Here is a 19,288-nt window from a genome sequence, read left to right on the forward strand (position 1 = left end):
GCCACTATTGCTACTGGTGGTAGCAACAGATTCCTATAAAGCCAGTAGCTAGGAGATGGGCCTGGAAAGGACTCAAAAGAGGTCCAGCTCCATATGGAAGAGTATAACCAGGGCAGAATTCTTGTTATGTGCCTTTGAAAATCCAAGGCAAACGCATCTGCCTCTGAGTTTCCCTGCTTCCTTTTAACTCCCATTCTTTCTATTTATCGAATCCCAAGCGATTTCATGTGTTTCCTGCTTTAGAGGTTTTGCTTCACTGAGCCTCAGGCCTTATTTATGTGTGTGTTCCATGCAGATGGGTGGTCTCTTGAAAGTGTATCGTCAGATGAAGACATTCAGCTGTAAGCACTCCTACTCCAGCTCAGAGAATAGCTGAGAAAATGTGGAAATTGAAGAAGCCGTAAGTGTTTGGTTGAAAGGAAGGAAATGGTATGAGATTCATTCATTCACTCACTCCCTGACTCACAAATCAAATATTTTACGTGCCTCTTATGAACTAGGCATTATGCTAGGCTTCCCAAAGATGGGATGATCCAGGCCTTACCATCAAGAAGTTTACAGTGTTGTAGGGAGACAAGTGTGCAACAAATATTAAAGTATAATGAGTTAATGGCTTTACTGGGGCCATTGTGAAATATGGTAGAAACAAGACAGAGAAATCCTAAGTCTGCTTAGGAGTTCCAGGAGAGCTACACACAGTTGAAACTTGAGGGATAAGCAAGAATTTACTAGGTGGACAAGGGGAGAGGGTATTTCAGACACAGGGAATAACTTGCAGAGATGGGAAGGCAAGGGGAGCGTGACACGTTCAAGGAGCTATAGGAGAGCTCTGTGTCTGTGGAGACGAAGATGAAAAGTGGGAATCTGGGGGAAGTGAAATGGTAGAGGTGGGCAGCAACAATCTCAGGAAGAGTTTGGACCTTTACACTAATTGTTTAGACTTTAAACTGTAAGCAGTATGGAACTCCTGCAGAATATGCTCCAGGAAGCATTAGGCTCCAATTTGCATGCTGAAGGATCACACTGCAGTCGAGTGGAGAACAGATTTGAAAACAGTGATATTTAAGACAAGAGAGGTTAGTAAGGAGAAATAGTGCTTGAACTACAGCAGTGGCAGCAGAGATGGAGAAGAGGCAAAGGGATAGACATAAGAAGTATTTATATCATAGTACAATTTAAACTTTATAACATATACAATTAAAATTAACATGGAATGTGCATGCCAATATTCAATCAATTTTTTTTTGAAGTTCAATGAAAATAATTTGTGTGCTACCAATAATTCAAGAGGTATTATTACTGGGAGGCCATCTAAATAGATAACACCTCTCTGGAGAACTATGCTGTAATGTGACAGAAATAAGATACAGGATATTAGGAACTAGAGAATGCTTATTTAGGAAAAACACCTAGAGACATTAATGTCACCATGTGATTTATGTTTTCTTAAAGAGAGAATGCATCAGTATTATAAAACCCATTGATATTTCCTTGGAATGATCTGGACTGGGAAGTGTGATTTTCTGATAATTATGGAGAATATGACCAATGTTTATTATAAAATTATTTCAAAAAATCTTGAAAGGTACCATTTGCCAAGATGCATTAGCTATTGTTATGATCCTCATTGATAATTTTCTCAGCATCTACCTATCCAGGCACATGAAAAATAGAAGGAGGAGCATCCCAGGCAGACGTTACAGCATGTATAAAGGTCCTGAGGTAGGAAAGATTTTTGACTTGTTTGAGGAGTGAAAAAAAAGGCAGTGGAGCTGGAGGAAAGGAAATGAGGGGAGCAGGGGCATGAGGTGATATTAGGAGAACAGGCAGGGATCTGTTTAATAGTAAATATTCTTTCAAATTTTGGTCCTTTCCTGGTTTACCTTCTGTGTTTTATTAAACACTGTTGGATATTCCCTTAATACTCCACACATGGTTATACTCCCCTGGTTCTCTTACAACCTTTCTCACCTTCTTTCTTTAGTCCCCTTTATGGATTCATCTTATTTCCACTCCTTGCCTTTAGTCTTTCTCCCCTCCAATCTGTCCTCCAGAGAACAACACAAATAATGTATCTAAAATGGGAGGGTAGGGGCGCCTTGGTGGCTCAGTTGGTTAAGCATCCGACTTCGGCTCAGGTCACGATCTCACAGTTCGTGAGTTCGAGCCCCGCATTGGGCTCTGTGCTGACAGCTCAGAGCCTGGAGCCTGTTTCAGATTCTGTGTCTCCCTCTCTCTGACCCTCCCCCGTTCATGCTCTGTCTCTCTCTGTCTCAAAAATAAATAAACGTTAAAAAAAATTTTTTTAATAAAATAAATAAAATAAAATGGGAGGCTAGTATGACTCTGACTTCCCTGCTAAGTGTTGTCTCCTTATCCATTGGTTCAAGTCCAAGCTCCTTGGCCTAGGATGAATTCCTCAGTGACATCTCCTTTTCACAGTACATTTTAGTAGTGTGAAGCTGCATAAAGTTCCTTGAACAAGCATGCATTTGCATGCTTGCATGTCGAGCAGGCTGAGTTAAGAGATCCCTTCCTCTCTTCTTCCAACACTACACCTGCCACACCATGTTTAAATTACTCATACTAACCCTTCCACATTGGACTGCAGAGAACAGATCTTATTCCCATTTGGTAACTCTAGAGCCCAGCATTTGTTCCTTCATTCAGTGAGTATTTATCAAGTGTCTATTACCCCCCAAGGTTCTGGGAAAGCAGCAGTGAGCAAAACAAAGTCTCAGTCTTCTTGGATCTCACATCCTAGTAAGGGGACTCTAGGAAATAGCGTACATGATAGGCACTCAAGATATGGTACTCATAATTAAAAATTTCAAAAATCAGGGGCCCCTGGGTGGCTCAGTCAGTTAAGGTCTCACTCTTGATTTCAGCTCAGGTCATGATCTCACAGTTCATGAGTTTGAGCCCCATATCAGGCTCCATGCTAACAATGAAGAGCCTGCTTGGGATTTTCTTTTTCCCTCTCTCTCTGCCCCACCCCGCGCTCTCTTTCTTTCAAAATAAATTAAAAAAAATAAGACTTTCTTTAAAAATTTAAAAAAATAAAAATTTCAAAAATCAGGCAAATGAAAGAGCCTTAATTAAACCACTGTCTAAGCACACTGTCTGGACCATTGCTCTGACTCATTTCTCCTTTAAACAGCAAATATGGCAGTGACTAAAGCAACTTAAGCAATGGATTGAACTTCCCTAACTGTAGGTACTATGGTCTTCAGTAAGTGATAATTCTCCCAACTAGAGGAAAACATTTTCCCCACATACATGAAGATATAACCTCATATTCAAACAATCCTCTGAGGTAGGAAGGGAATGAATAACATCCCATTTAATGAGACATTAAGAAAAGCTGTATAAGAGATTAAAAGACTTTCAATGATACTTTAAGATACCATCCCATTAGTGAGCTATTTCCCTCACTTGTGAACCCTGTCCCCTTTATATTAAAAGAAGAAAATTGACATATTTCCTCATTCTCTAAAATGTGCTTACTAGATAACTTGTTATACAAGCTTTTATTCCTGGATGATACATTTTTCACTATTTTCTAATTATTATAAGAAATGTATACAGCTTTAAATAACTGTGTTCTCCTCTTTGCTTCCCCCATTTAAGCTAGCTCTCTCACTCAAGCATATTTCTAAATTTCTAAATATCTCTACTTTTGCTTTCGCTGATTAACTTCCTCACGAGTTTCCATGACTTTCAGAGTGCAACACGCCTTCACACTTTGCAAACCTAAAAAGCTCTTCTGTCTCTAAGGAGTGAATTTCAGCGATTTCTCTGCTTATTTCCTGAGCTCTACATTTCTCTAAAGCTGTCTTCCAGGTGACTCAAACCAAACAGCAGCCCTGCTCCTTGCACTGTGGAAAGGACACAGCTCAGTAAGGGATGCCACCATTTAAACAGATGCTCAAGCCGAAAATCTGGCATCATCCCTGATTGCCTCCCTTCCTTCTTTACCCCCATACTCAGTCTATTTCTATTTCCTGATGATTCATTTTCCTCAGTGTCTCTCAAATCTGCAGATTTTGCTCCAGCCCTACTGTCATCTCCCCTAGCTCTAGCCTTAATGCAGACACTCATAACTGGATTACTGCTTTATAATTAGTCTCTCGTTCATCTATTATTCCCTTGTCTATCCAGCAGGTACAGTCATCTTTAAACCATGTCCGTCTGACCTTGTTACAGTCTAATTGACAGTCCTAAATATCTTTCCATTGCCAAAAGGGCGAAGAACAAATTCCTCAGTATGGCTTCTGGGCCCCTCGTGACCTGGTCCTTGCCTGTCTCCTAGGCATCATCTCTTATCACTCTCCTCATGGTCAAGTCATACCCAATGTGCAGATATCCTTGATGCCACCATACTTTTAAACCTCTGTGTCTTCGTTCAGGCTGTTTCTTTGGCTCAGCACATACCCCTTCTTTCTCTCTTAGAAAAGGTCTTCTCTGACTTTCTGAGGGAGGTTGTCTCCCATACCCATCACAGTTTATAACCACTTGTCCCATGCCTGAAGAGCCATGTTTGTCTTGTTCATTCCAGCATCCCAATACTGACTACAAAGTACTCAGAATAAAGATTTGTTAACTAAATGAGTGGTGCGATTCTAACTGAAAACTCATTATTGAAAAAAAATTGAGAGTGAACAGAATTATTAGAAAACATAAGAAGCTTTCTTTTTTTTTTCAAAAGGTATAATTGGTCACATTTGATCTCTGGTGAATATCTGTAACATTCCAGAGTTTAAATCCTAAATGTTAAGTTTCTAGTCGTACTTGCACTTCATCAGACCTACAATCCAGACTGGTGTTTAGCTGCCCAAACTGACATCTGGGCTGACTCATTTTATTTTTACTATTTGAGATTAGCTACCACAGCTGTTGTAGTACTACAGTGTTGACCATTTGCCTTTTATTTTTTATTTTTTAAAATTTATATTCAAGTTAGTCATCATATTTTTTTATTATTTTTTTAACCATTCACCTTCTAGATCAGAGTTTAACCAATTTGGAGGAAGAAAGCAACAACCTTCAGAAGACTCCTTTTTAAATGTTTTAGCAGAATATAACTAGCATTCTCCCCCACAGATATCCATTTACAGCTCTCTCATATTGTATACCTTCCTTACAAGCAAAACAACAGCGAATGGGACTTGAGGCTATATTCTTAAGTTTTTAACTTGTCCTCAGCAGATAGAACTTCAATATATGGTCTTTGAAAATAAAAACTGAGTTTTCCCCAAATGCTAAAACCTAGGATAAACCTTCCAAGCTTCACTGCTTTTGTTCAACAAATGTTCATCATTCAGGCTTGCAAGGAGTGCTGTGGTGGAACGATATCGTGATGTGTTTCGTAATGTGCTTTGATCCTCCACCTTTTGTTACCTTGTGACCCTTCTAACAGCAGCTGGGCATTCTACTTGTATGTGTCAGGGAAAGGTTTTCACAGAACACAGGAGGAAAAAAGATATGCCAGGCCTTTAAGCTTTACATAAACCATGAAAGACTTGAGACATAATATTTTTCAAACCATGTAATGGAGTTGGAACATTTTTTTCCCATCCCCAAATTAGATAGTCTATGTCAAGAGAAAAGAAGAAGAGCTAAAGAGAGAACAAGGGAGAGAACAAGGCAGAGGAAGGGAGAGGAGGAGGGGAAGAGCAGGGGAAGGGGGAACTAGAGGGAAGCAAAGAATGAGTGCTGGGGGATGCCCCACACAGGGCACTGTTCTAGACCTCCCTGGACTCTATTCAGTTGGAGAGAAGGTTGGAACCCCCAACCTGATAGGTTTGGGGATCTAAGCAAATGGGAACCCATCCCACCTGTCCCTGGAAGGGTTGTGAAAAGCAACAAGGCATCCGAGTTTTTCCTGGGCTGCTTGTTGTGTCAGCTACAATCTAAAGAAGAAAACAGAAACCGTATTTAAAACTGAGGAAATTTAATTGTGATAGGGAACTGGCTAGATATGTGGTAAAGAAACTGAGAAGTGAAATGGGATAATGACACAATCTAGAGATGTGAGCAGGAGCAGGAAGCCACTACTCCCCCTGTGCTGGAAGGCCAATGAGAAGAAATGGTGTTATTGGAGGCTGGAGCCAAGGTCACCCAGGGAAGCTGGGACCACAGAAGATCTCACTGGAGGGAGAAGATCATGAAGGAAATGCAGCTGCTGCTGATGATGCAAAGAAAGGTGGAGGAAAACTCTGGTCTTTTCCCTCTTCTTACCCTCCAGTTGCTCACAAATGCCTGACAAGCACCAAATCCAACTGGAAGCTCGTGGACATGAGTCAGCCACTGCAGCAGAGTGAGAGAAGGGTGAGGCATGGGTCTGCGGCAAATACACCCAGATGTGAGAACAGGAAAATGTCTGCAGGGGATGTCTAGGACTATGGACCTAAGACAGCCTCACAGAGTCCCCATGCCCCAGCATGACCCAGAGGGGTCCAGAGGAAGGCACACATGACAAAGGAGCCTGCAGACCTAGAGGGGCTTTGGAGCTGACCAAGGAAGACACATCAGGGATCTAACTAAACAGGAAACCAAAAACCAAATGAGCCTACGGACATTCCAGTGGATTCCAGCTTGGACAGAAGACAACATTGTAAAAATCAGGCTTGCCACCACCAAAATGAGTTGACTACATGTAACTGCCCCTACCCCACTCTCGTACCACACATAGATGACACTACCAAGGAAGGGGAGAGGAGACCATCTAGCAGGATGGAGGCTGAATCTAAATTCACTCTTAGATAAAGAAAGGAAAGAACATAGACCAATAAACAGAGCCCACTAAATGTTGGGGAAGAATGGACACAACACAGATATCAGTAATGCAGTAAGAAATGGAGAGAAATGGGTCATGTTAAAGGATGTACTGGGGCAAGAGATCCACATAGAGAAGTAGTTCTTGTACTTGCCTGTAAGGTAGGGCTTTTCAGAGAAGGACTCCTAGGTGATTTGGGGTAGCATGAGGGATGAACAGGGATTTAGCAAGCAGATGGGGTAGAGATCCTCAACTCTGTTGTCTTCCTATATCCCTCCCAATGCACTGATTTTCAAGAGAAGCCAATGCATTTCTTATCTAACTACAGCCCATTGAAGTCTTTCAGAAACATGGCAATCTCTCCAAGTTTATCTTCCTTTTGATTAGTAAGTGGGGCAGTGCCGCAGTGATAGATAAGATACGATAAGTGTGAACTGAGTTTCAACTCTGAGGAGTAGCATCAGCCTCTTGCAGGAAATGAGTTCCTTAAAATGTATTCTTTTGTATATTTGATGAGGCCGTTTCTAGATTTCAGTTTTGAACTAAAGAGTGAGGTTTCAAGGCATTCACATAGTTTTACAGAATGTTCAGTCCACCAGAAAAACATATATAAGCCAACTGGAATATATTACATCCACATTGCCACATTTCTATAATGAAACAGATTCAGATCTGTCGTTTAACATTCCGATCTGTCAGGACTTTGCTCAAAATACTGAATTTTCCATTTTGTAATCAGAGAAACAAGACCCTTAGTTTATAAATAACTTCATCTATCACTATTACAGAAACAGTATTCCTAAACTGGCCTTTTATAATCTAATAATTTAGGAAATAAAAATAATTGATGTTCTCTCCATTGTTATACTACTGAAAACAATAAAAGCCATTGAACTATTTTGAAAATTTTCTTTACCTCATTAGAGATGTTTGTTCCAGAGAGATCTACTGATACCAAGGAAAAGATGTTTACAACATATTCAATTGCTAGGTCAGTCAAATGTTCACAATTTCTCAAACTCAAGTAGTTTAAATTAGGGCAGCTGGAAGAAAGCAGCATGAAGAATTAATTTTAGCTTTTAATTACAGTATTGGTAGCCATTTCTTTATATCAAAACTGTCTAAGGAAAGCAAATGGTATTGAAACAAGGACTTTCTTTTTCTCAAAATCAAAATAGGCTTAAGAAGCACCTGGGTGGCTCACTCAGTTAAGCGTCCGACTTCGGCTCAGGTCATGATCTCACGGTTTGTGAGTTTGAGCCCCACATCGGGCTCTGTGCTGACAGCTCAGAACCTGGAGCCTGCTTCAGATTCTGTGTCTCCCTTTCTCTCTGTCCCTTCCCCGCTCTCACTCTGTCTCTCTTTCTCAAAAATAAACAAATATTAAAAAATTAAAAAAAAAAATAGAAGTAGGTTTAAAAGTGGAAAGTAATTTGGCATTACAAAATAGGATGAGAGGGAGGTGGGTTATTATATAAGACAGTCTTTCTGTGGTTTCATTTCATACTGTAATTTCTAGTGAGAAAAAAACATATCACTTGCATGCAAAAAATTGTCATGTAAGTATGATGAATGACCCCTAAAAGTGCAAGGTTAAGTTTCTCATTTATCCCTTACAAGTTTGCCACAGGAATTGGGCTTGACCCTTTCAAGTACACAAGGTCTCTGACAAGTAGGGAGAATCAAGAATAAACCCACCATCTAGAACATCTCTTGGGAAATGCTGGAGCATTTCCAAAGCCTGGAGCAAAGGTTTACACAGAGGTAATATCCTTGAAAACCACAGAGAAGTCACTCATGTCTAGATAGTGATAACTTCATTAATGATTCCATCTGAAACTTTCTCTAATATGAAATTAATAAGAAACCACTCATATATTATCAAAAAACTAGTTTAATCTATGACTCCAGTGTCTTTTCTTTTATTTCACTGAGTATTGGACCAGCTTCTTGGCCTCTTGATATTTCCCAAATGGCTCTGAAGGTCTATCTCTAAGCTCTCCTATTAGCAAATATACAATTACTAATGATATGATGTAAAATATTATTGTTTTATCATACCACTCTGATAGTTTCATAATAGAGGCATCACCCAGGTGGATACAGTTACTTAAATTTAGCTCTCTTATCCTTATGCTCACAGGACCATCAAGAAATTGCTTTACTCCCATATCACCAATTCTGTAGGAAAGAGTAAGAAAAGCTTTAAATATGATTTTATATGAAATATATAGAATACTACTTAAGTAATAGTTACTACATTCAATGCATTCTAAAATAACATGGTAATATCCTTATATTGGTATTGATTGGTTTTAAAACCAAATTTGAGAATACAACTTTTAGTCTAATAGAAAAGGTATAAATGATAGTAATGGGAGAAATATTAATAAAAATGCTCTTCTGTTCATTTTTCATTTAATTAGGTGACATAATTGTAATTATTAATAAGACAGATGGTTCTTGAAATCTTTTTCTTGGCTTAAAATGTGATTGAGTTAAGCGGTCCCAATGCAAACTCCTGCACAAGAAAAACACCAAAACTTAGGAGAGTAGAACCAAGACTAACAGTCAAGCTACTGCCAGAATCTTAGAGGAATTTTCACTAAATACAAGGTCAAGTTAGCTGGACTGGAAAGCCAACAAGTGACCTTTGGATTTTTTCTGAAGTACAGAAAACCTAGAAGAAGATCTTGACCTCAGTCTTCCTACATTGTCTATCCCTAATCAGAGATGCCTTTGTGTCCCTACCATTCCCTGCCCCCTCCCTGAACCATGCTTTATAAATGGCTGGAAGTCTATTTGGCCCATCCATTCCCTGTCTTCCATTGGGAGCTTTATTTATGATTCCATTTGGAGACCACCAGTTTCTTCTAAAAAGCATTCCAGTAAATAAATACAACAGGAAATTGCACATTGCATCCTAAGAGGTAGCTTTCACATGCAACAATCCTACAGGTGGGTGTACAGATGGGAAAAGCCTTGGAAACAATATATGTGGACTGCTGACATCTTTCATACCCTCTATTTGATCAGATTTATAAAAAACTGAGCAGTACAGGCGGAAGGTGAATGGGCCTGTTTGAGTTTAATGGGCCACATTAAGTGCCTCCTGTGCCCATAAACTCACCTTCCATCTATAATATGAAAGGGAGACTGTGGCAGCACCTGGGAATGCAGTAAAGGGCCTGGTGAGTGAGTGGGTGGATGGGGGAATGGGAGGGGATGGGATCAGTGCAAACACAACTGATCGACTTATCTGTTGGCAAACACCAGGGCTGGAGTATTCATTGAGAGATATTTTTACTAACAAGAAAACAAATTCATCATGGGATTTGTAAGACTTAAGAAAGCATATCTCTGAAAATGATTTGAAAAAGAAGATACAAAAACATTAGAACAAATTAAGCAGTGTAAAGAAGCAGTAAGAATTAATAAGGGTGACCTGACTGTAGCCAAAATAAAGATATTCTAAAATACAATCTGAGATGAAAAGGTGGCCACCTGAGATAAGAACAGATGGCAAACATAGCAGTGTTTTTCTAGATATCTCTTCTAAGGCAAGTGAAACAAAAGCAAAAATAAACTATTAGGGGACTACATTGAAATGAAAAGGTTTAGCACAGCAAAAGTAGCCAACAAAACAAAAAAGCAAACTTACTGAATGGGAGAAGATATTTGCAAATTATATATCTGATAAGGGGTTAATATCCAAAATATATAAAGAACTTATACAAGTCAACACCAAAAAAAAAAAAAATAGTCTGATTAAAAAATGGGCAGAGGAACTGAACAGACACTTTTCCAAAAAAGACATACTGTTGGCCAACAGATACATGAAAAGATGCTCAAAATCACTAATCATCAGAGAAATGCAAATCAAAACCACAATGAGATATCACCCCCACACTAGTCAGAATGTCTAGTATCAAAAAAACAAGAAATAATGAGTATTGGTGAGGATGTAGAGAAAAGGGAACATTTGTGCACTGTTGGTGGGAATGTAAATTGGTGCAACTACTGTGGAAAACAGTATGGAGGTTCCTCAAAAAATTAAAACTAGAACTACCATAAGATCCATCAATTCCACTACTGGATATTTACCCAAAGAAAATGAAAACACTAATTCAAAAAAATATATCTACCCCATGTTTATTGCAGCATTATTGACAATAGCCAAGATATGGAAGCAATATAAGGGTCCATCATTAGATGAAAAAAGATGAGATCATGCCATTTGAGACAACATGGATGGACCTAGAGGGTATTATGCTAGGTGAAACAAGTCAGACTGAGAAATTCCAAAACCATAGGATTCAGATCATAGTGAAATCTTTTTAAAAAATGAATAAAAAGCAAAAAGATGAATCAGACCTATAAAAACAGAGAATAAACTCATGGTCTCCAGAGGGTAGAGGGGTAGGAGGATAAGCAGAACAGGTAAAGAGGTGTAGGAGATACAAGCTTCCAGTTATGGAATAAATCAGTCACAGGAATGAAAGGTACAGCATAAGGAATACAGTTAATGATATTGTAATAGTGATATATTGGGACAGATGATAGTTTCATACAGATAGTGAACATAGCATAATGTATAAACGTGTCAAATTATTAAGTTGTATACCTGAAACTAATGTAATATTGTATGTCAACTATATTCAAATTAACAAACAAAAGAAAAACAGCTGGTAAAAACTAAAAATTCAGTAACCTAATTTAAGTCATCAAAACCAAAATTGACCCTTTTAGAAAATGAAATTAATAAGTAGAAGGCAATTTGAAAAGTTCCTTTGAAATGCAGAAGGATAAAGAATTAGAAATAAATGAGATTGAAAACAGAGAACTAGGATTCAATCTTTAAATAAAGAGGATTCTTGAGAAAGAGAGAAAAATAAATTAGAACAGCAATAACCACAGATATATAAAAGCTTTTAAAATAGGAAAACAATCCATATGTTAAATCAAATTAACTTAATAAGGAAAGTCTAATTCCCTTAGACATTAAAACATATTATAAAGCAATAATAACAGGTAACATTTATTGAATGCATATTATACGCCAGACACTATTCTAAACATATTAGTGAGTTAACATATTTGATCCTTACAACAATCTTGAGTATATACTGTTATTTACACCATTTTATAGATAAAATACTGTGCATGATTAGATAGAGGATGGATAAATGAATGGAACAGAAAAGGTAGTCTGAAAACATATACATATACACACCTATCTTTTTTTTTCAGTTTTAAAAACACCATTTTATTTTTTTCTTAAATTTTTGAGGTACATCTTTGTGAGAAGGATTTTTTTTAATCTGTGCACACCTATCTACATCAACTCATATATGTGTGTATGTACGTATATATGTGTAAGTATGTGTATATGTATGTATATATGTATATATAATTTACTTTTTTTAAATTTTTTTTTCAACGTTTATTTATTTTTGGGACAGAGAGAGACAGAGCATGAACGGGGGAGGGGCAGAGAGAGAGGGAGACACAGAATCGGAAACAGGCTCCAGGCTCTGAGCCATCAGCCCAGAGCCTGACGCGGGGCTCGAACTCACGGACCGCGAGATCATGACCTGGCTGAAGTCGGACGCTTAACCGACTGCGCCACCCAGGCGCCCCTGTATATATAATTTTCTATTATAATCCAGGAGGCATCAAAAATCAACAGAAAAGGATTATACAGGTAATGATACAAGTTAATTGGTTAATGTATTTAGTCCCAAACCTGGCTGTGCATCAAAAGCAGCACAAGCTGGGTTCCATTCCTAAATATTCAGGTTTAGTAGCTCTGTGGTAGGGCTTAGACATGTGTAGTTTTATTCAGCTCCTCAGGTGATTCTGATACCCTGGAATTTTTATTTTTTAAATCCTATATGTGTTTTTATGTATTTATCTTTCCATTAGTGATTTCTAATTTAATAGCATTGTAGTGAGAAAATGTAATTTGTTGATACCAATAATTTGAAAATCGTCGAAATTTGTCTTAAAACTTCATGCACAGTCCATTTTAAAAAGGAGGGTTGTGTGGTTGAGGAAAATGTATATTCTCTGACTCTCAAATTGACTGTTTTTAGGCTTATCTCTTATAGATGAAGTTTTAAAAATCTACTGTGAAACTCTGATATCTTCACCCCATGATACACTATTTCATATTTTTCATCTTTTTTTTTTTTTCACTCTGCTGTCATGGAAGAGATTATCTTCTGTCTCTGTACTTCTCTCCTCAGTGAGATCTAACCTGCTGATTGGCAATCCATTTAGTTTCTTTATTTCAATAACTGCACTATACTTTTTATTCCTAAAAGTTTTATTTTCTTAAATAAATCTAGTTATTATTATATATTTTCCCTGATCATATTTCTGATTTCATTAATTTCCTCAAACATTTTATACATATTTCTTATATCCTATGTCTGATAACCCCAATAATCTGAATTATTTGAAGGTCAAATTTATTTTGCTGTTTCTGGTGACTCATATCTTCGTACATCTAACAATCTTTAATCGTGAGTGCCTATATTTTATTCTTAATCTATAGGAGTCCTGGAGGCCTAAATGGAAAATACTTTCCTCCAGAGAAGCTTCGAGATAACTTCTTTGCAGGACCCTGGGTGCTACCTACCTAAGACCATTTTGTCCGCCTTAAAGAGGTCCAGGTCTAGCCCCTGTGGAAGTCTCAGGTTCTGCTTCCCTACCTTGAGTCTTGGTCAGAGCTGATTCTCTCAGTGGCGGCATTGACATAAACATTTATGCTCAGAGCAGCAACGAATCCCAAGAGAGCGTTCGTTGAGAGGATGGTACAGAATCAGGATATTGGATATTGGATCTTTCTCTTACTCTCAGCAGTGTATTTAAAGTATGTCTCATCAAGGATCTAAATTGTGGCAAAGAGTCCTTTGAAATGTTTTGTTAACTATACTGCTAGAAGTAGAAAACCTCCATTTATTTTAAAAGTAGTTAACCTGCAGAAGCCTGAGTGAAGTATGAGGATGAAACTCAATTTTATTTCACATATTAATACAGATAGGATACTCTGTGTGTGTGTGTGTGTGTGTGTGTGTGTGTGTGTGTGTGTGTTCTGTATCACTATGTACCTAATAAACCCAAACTTTGTGCCTTAAACATTTATTCTCTCCCAGTTTCTGGGTCTTGGGAATTTGGGAGTAGACTAGCTGTATGGTTCTATCCTAGGGTCTTTCATGAGCTTGCAATAAAGATTCCACTGGGAATTGAGTCATTTGAAGGCTTGACTAAGGCTGGAAGGTCTATCCAAGCTAACTCACGTGGCTGTTGACAGGAGGCCTCAGTTCCTTGCTGGGCTATTCACTAGACACCTGGATTTCCTAATCCACATTTTTCCCCATTTCAAATCCAGTTCCTTCCCTCACCCATGGTGACTTCCCATTTTAATAATAGGGATCACGGGTCAGATTTTTGTAGTTTAACTTATTACTCTGAGTAGTCCTATGTTCTCCCAAATATTAACCGACTTCCTAGTCAACTACTGTTTTGCCAGCCTGTGGCCCTATAAGATCATAAAAAATGTACACAGACAAAAGCCTGAGATCCACTAGGGAAGAGGTTCCAACAAGAATTGGACCCTTGCCCACCTGAGAATACCAAGGGAGAAGCCCAATGCCCAACTGAAGAAAGGGTTTCGTTAAGAACTTGTCTTCTTCTGTCCATGTGTTAGGGGATCCACACAGAGGAGAAATCTCATCAGTACTCAAGAAGAAACCGTTCAGTAAGGTTGGTTCCTCCTAAGCAACTAACGAACTCCATTTGGGAAAAGACCTGTTAAATGAACTAGCCATGAGAACCCTCACTAGGAAAAATAGCCCATAAGTGTTCCCGTGAATTCATTTAATCTTATAAGGGACCATGATTCCAATTATCCTGACAGTCTCCTTGCCTTTCCGTATAACCAGCCTGGGGTCGGTGCCCCTTAATTGTGTTACCACAGAACTCTGTACTTCCCTGCACTTGGGCTCCTGCCTTTCATGTTTATTCTACTAACCAATGAGCACCTTGAGGAGAGAGTCTCGCACATTCTAATAATCAGTATTTCTTAAACAACATTTAACTGAATGACTCATTACCTTATACAATTTGTCAAATTCAACACAGTTAGTTGCTTCAAAGGTGAAAGTGACTTAAGGCTACTATCTGTTAATCTCTTGCAGTCTGCCATGTAAATGTGACTGATATTTGGATAATTCTTATCTATAAATTTGAAGCACGCATCAGTAATCCTTTTATTTCCTGTTTAAAAAAACCAGAAAACAAGTATTGTATTTGTAATGCCACAAGAGTAAAAATTAATGCTGAACCCCATTTTTAATATCACAGACCTTCAAATCGGATCTTTCTGAGGTTACACGTAGAAAGAGCTTTAAAAGCACAATCAGAGATATGTGGAGCGCCGATGAAAACTATTGATGTAATACGAGGGCACCTTTCAACTAAAGCCTTTAGAAGAAGAAAAGATGATAAAATTTACCACAGTGTATAGAACAAGCTTAGCAAAGTAATGAGGTTATTTTTCTCCATACTTTCAGAAGCAGACATATTAACCATTACATTTTCCTAATTTCAAAGACAATGGGATTTTTATTCAATATATTTTAGTACATTCACATTTGAGTACTGCAGAGAAATCAGAATAAATCATGTTACAAAGGTATGGGAAAACATGAGAAAATGAAATGCTGACAAAAAAATCACTACATTTAGAAGTCTGACATGTAGCACTAAAGTCAACATTTATGCTTAGGCTATAGTATCTTTGAGACAAAAATATTCCAATTGTGAAACAAAGTATATTCGGGCATATATGGATTCAAATGTTCAACTGTATGTGCGTGTATAAGTTTTAAGATGATTTTCTTACTCTAAAAACAGCTAACTTGAAAATCCCATTCATATTTCTCAACAATTCAGGCCACTAGAAAATGTGTGCATTAATTGGGACTGAGAAGAAAATGTACTTTGCAACTACCTACTTTTATACAGTTGTCCGTCAGAGTTGGCATGTCGTTGATGGTCAGATGCATAATTCCAGTGCAGCTGTTTGCAATGTTCCTGAAGCCTTGGACTGAAATCTGAATCGTACAAAGTAGGTGAAAATGATGGTAGAACTCATTAGCATGACAGCTAATAAAACCCGAATGAAGTCGTAAGCAAAGGTATGTCATGATGTTGCTACTATATTTTAAAATTGGAACCATAAAAGATGACAGACATAAGAGGTAAAGAATCTAGTCTTGATTTCTTTACTATTTAATTTCTTATATGTATATTATGCAATGATCATCACAATTGGTCTAGTTAACTTATTGTTTAATTGTTTTATTGAGGCAAAATTCACATAACGTAAAATTAATCACTTAAATGGGCCCTTAACCATTCATGATCTTATGCAACCACAACCTCTATATGGTTCCAAAATATTTTTATCACCCTAAAAGGAAACTGAATCTATTAAGCAGTTGCTCCTTATACTCCCCTTCTCCTAGCCCCCAGCAATCATTAATCTGGGTTCTGTCTCTGTGGATTTACCTATTCTAAATATTTCACAGAAGTAGAATCATATAGTATATGGCCTTTTGTGTCTTCTCTCTTTCACTTAGCGTAATGTTTTTGAGGTTCATCCATGGTGTAGCATGTATCAGTACCTTATTCATTTTTATGGCTGAATAATATTCTATTGAATGAATATACGGCATTTTGTTCATCCATCCATCTATTGATGGATATTTGAGCTGTTTCCATCTTTTGGATATTTTGAACAGTGCTGCTATGAACATATATGTGCATCTATTTGTTTGAGTACCAGTTTTCAATTCTTTTGGGTATATATGTAGGAGTGGAATTGCTAGACCCTATGGTAATTCTGTTTAACTGTTTTAAGGAACCACCAAAATGTTTTTTACAGTGATTGCACCATTTTACGTTCCAACCAGCAATCTAATAGTGTTCCCACTTCTCCACATCTTTGCCAACATTATTTTTCATTTTCCCATGTTTTTCTTTTTTTTAAGTTTTTATTTATTTATTTTGAGAGAGAGAGTGCACAAGTTAGGGAGGGGCAGAGAGAGAGAATCCCAAGCAGACTCTGGGCTGTCAGTGCAGAGCCGACATGGGGCTTGAACTCACAAACCGTGAGATCATGACCTGAGCCAAAATCAAGAGTCAGATGCTCAACCAACTGAGCCACGCAGGCACAATGCATGGCCACATTTTTATCCATATCAGCATCTTTGAGATTATCCACCCTATCTGGCACCACTAAGTGCCTGAACGAGGCATAACGAAAAAGAAAGCTTTAAGATTTTATTGTTGCTTCACATTGCTAAGTTAAAACAGAAACCCTCAAGCCCTTAAAGTTCTGATCCAAAATACTTAATAAAGGAATTTCAGTTTCTTAAAGTTAAATAACTAAATTAGGAGGGGAAACATTCCATTTTTAAATGCATGTGAATGAGTATTATTTAACTCGTGTAGCTGTGTGAGAAAGTGTTTTCAGCCCTGTTAGAGTTCTCATAGAGTGAATGTGATTGTACCATGTTATGGAAGTCGCAGCTCATAAGTGACTCCTCACATGTGATGACATATTACAAAATGCCTGGAGGTGGGAATAGCAGAAGAGACAGGCTATCATAAGGATCTTGGACTTCTCTTATAGACTGAGGTAGCCTCCAGGAGATAAGGAAACAAAGTATCAGGTTCCTTGATCAGTTTTCTCCAGATTACAAATTGACAGAACAAGAACACAGATGTTCAAATTCTTAATCCAATGTTCCTTCTGATGAACATTCTTCAACAATAACATCCATTTCAACTGTCCCACCCCACATGCCATAGTTCTTTAGACCTAGCTGCTCCAGCCAGAAAGACATCTTACTTCTCCAGTACTCAGTGGACCTCTCTGTTCTTTGTCTGACCTTGTACCTCCCTTTGCCTCTTTCTCTTTTCATCTATTCAAGCCTTAACTATGTCTCAAGTTCCAATGACTCCAGCTACTTTCCTTCCCTTTTCCTTATAAGCCTAAAACTCTTTATTTTAGCCATAACTCTTTCCTATAACCTGCGTGTCTTAATTCCCCCAAGGAGATGATCTTACACTCTTTTTTAACTTCTTACTGTGTTGGACAACTATCTGTGGCTAAATGAATTAAATTTAGGAGTAAGACAAATAACGTCTAGGAAAGAGTACAGAATTTGGCTACAGACAAAACCAAAAACAATTCCAAGTCGAAGGTAAAGCACAAAAGTGAAAGGAAAGCAGGGGGAGCACCGGACTTGGATGAAGTGGCAAGGTCACCCCTGGGATGAATAGGAAAAGGTAAGGAGGGAGGGAAAGCTAATGGAAGACCCATAAGGCAAGAGTGAGATATTTTGTATTGTACTGTCATGGATTCTTGAATAAGTTTCCATAAGTATTCCCAGAGAAAGGTCCAGGGGAGATGAATGAACATTAAAAATCTGGAGATCAGAGGAGGGAAGAATGTTGGGCTTAGAATCAGCAGAGCTGGGTTGGAATCCGGCTCTGTTTCTTTGTCACTTGTAACACAAGGCAACTCAACCTCTCTGACACCTAGTCTTCCCATCTGTAAAGTGGGCATTATCATATGGGTATATTATTAATAATTCTAATTAATAATGATATAATAATGGTAATTGATAATGTAATGGTTCATTAATTATAATTATTAATAACATCTGTTTTAGGAGATACTTGGGAAAACAAAATGGGGTAATGTGTATGTAAAAGTGGTCAGTTAGCACAATGTCCGGCATGAAATACTAGATACCAGTTTTCTTATTAGTGTTCTTCTGGGTGCATTGTGTTCCCACAGAGAAGTACAGATTCGTGACCTAGAGATAGAGGAGCTTGAGAGATCATTCTAGTGCATCCCTCACGTTGCAAACATAAAGAAATAGTATTCAGAGAAGTAGTGTGATTTGAGAACAGGTTCTTTATCTGTTCTTCATGTCCCCAATGTCCCCAGTGCTGGACAGTGTCAGACAGAGTGAGTGCTCTATAAGTGCTGAATGAATGAATGAATGAATGGTCTTGAGTCACATCATCTATGGCAGAGCGAAGGCTAGAGGCCACCTCTCCCCATCTGACCCACAATTCCAGGGATGGGAATAGTTGTTTTTTTTTAATAAGAAATTTATTGTCAAATTGGTTTCCATACAACACCCAGTGCTCATCCCAACAGGTGCCCTCCTCAGTGCCCATCACCCACCCTCCCCTCCCTCCCACCCCCCATCAGCTCTCAGTTTGTTCTCAGTTTTTAAGAGTCTCTTATGGGAATAGTTGTTTTTTACAACACTTCTAAATTTCTCCCCTTTCTCTCAGCCCTGGTCTATTACCCTAGCACTATTATTTCCAATAATGGCTTCTCCTAAAACACAAGATAAAAAAAATAAAAAAATAAAAAAAAAACCTTTTCTCTCTTGCTGTCTTGGAAACATATTTATG

The 19,288-nt window shown here is 38.1% G+C and overlaps 1 protein-coding gene across 1 annotated transcript in view; it reads right to left on the bottom strand.

The window, feature by feature from the left end:
• The window catches only part of FBXL13 (F-box and leucine rich repeat protein 13), a 214,648-nt gene that overhangs the window by 46,124 nt on the left and 149,236 nt on the right, over positions 1–19,288 (bottom strand). The window contains exons 13-17 of the mRNA XM_040472848.1: positions 15,802–15,900; positions 15,151–15,268; positions 14,899–15,061; positions 8,840–8,959; positions 7,695–7,821 (exon numbers count right to left, since the gene is read on the bottom strand). Coding sequence (XP_040328782.1) covers positions 7,695–7,821; positions 8,840–8,959; positions 14,899–15,061; positions 15,151–15,268; positions 15,802–15,900 — 627 coding nt within the window. The remainder of the gene's footprint in view (positions 1–7,694; positions 7,822–8,839; positions 8,960–14,898; positions 15,062–15,150; positions 15,269–15,801; positions 15,901–19,288) is intronic.

The sequence above is a fragment of the Herpailurus yagouaroundi genome, unplaced genomic scaffold (genome assembly GCF_014898765.1).
Source record: "Herpailurus yagouaroundi ecotype Mexico unplaced genomic scaffold, PumYag 100, whole genome shotgun sequence".
NCBI classification, from domain to species: domain Eukaryota; kingdom Metazoa; phylum Chordata; class Mammalia; order Carnivora; family Felidae; genus Herpailurus; species Herpailurus yagouaroundi.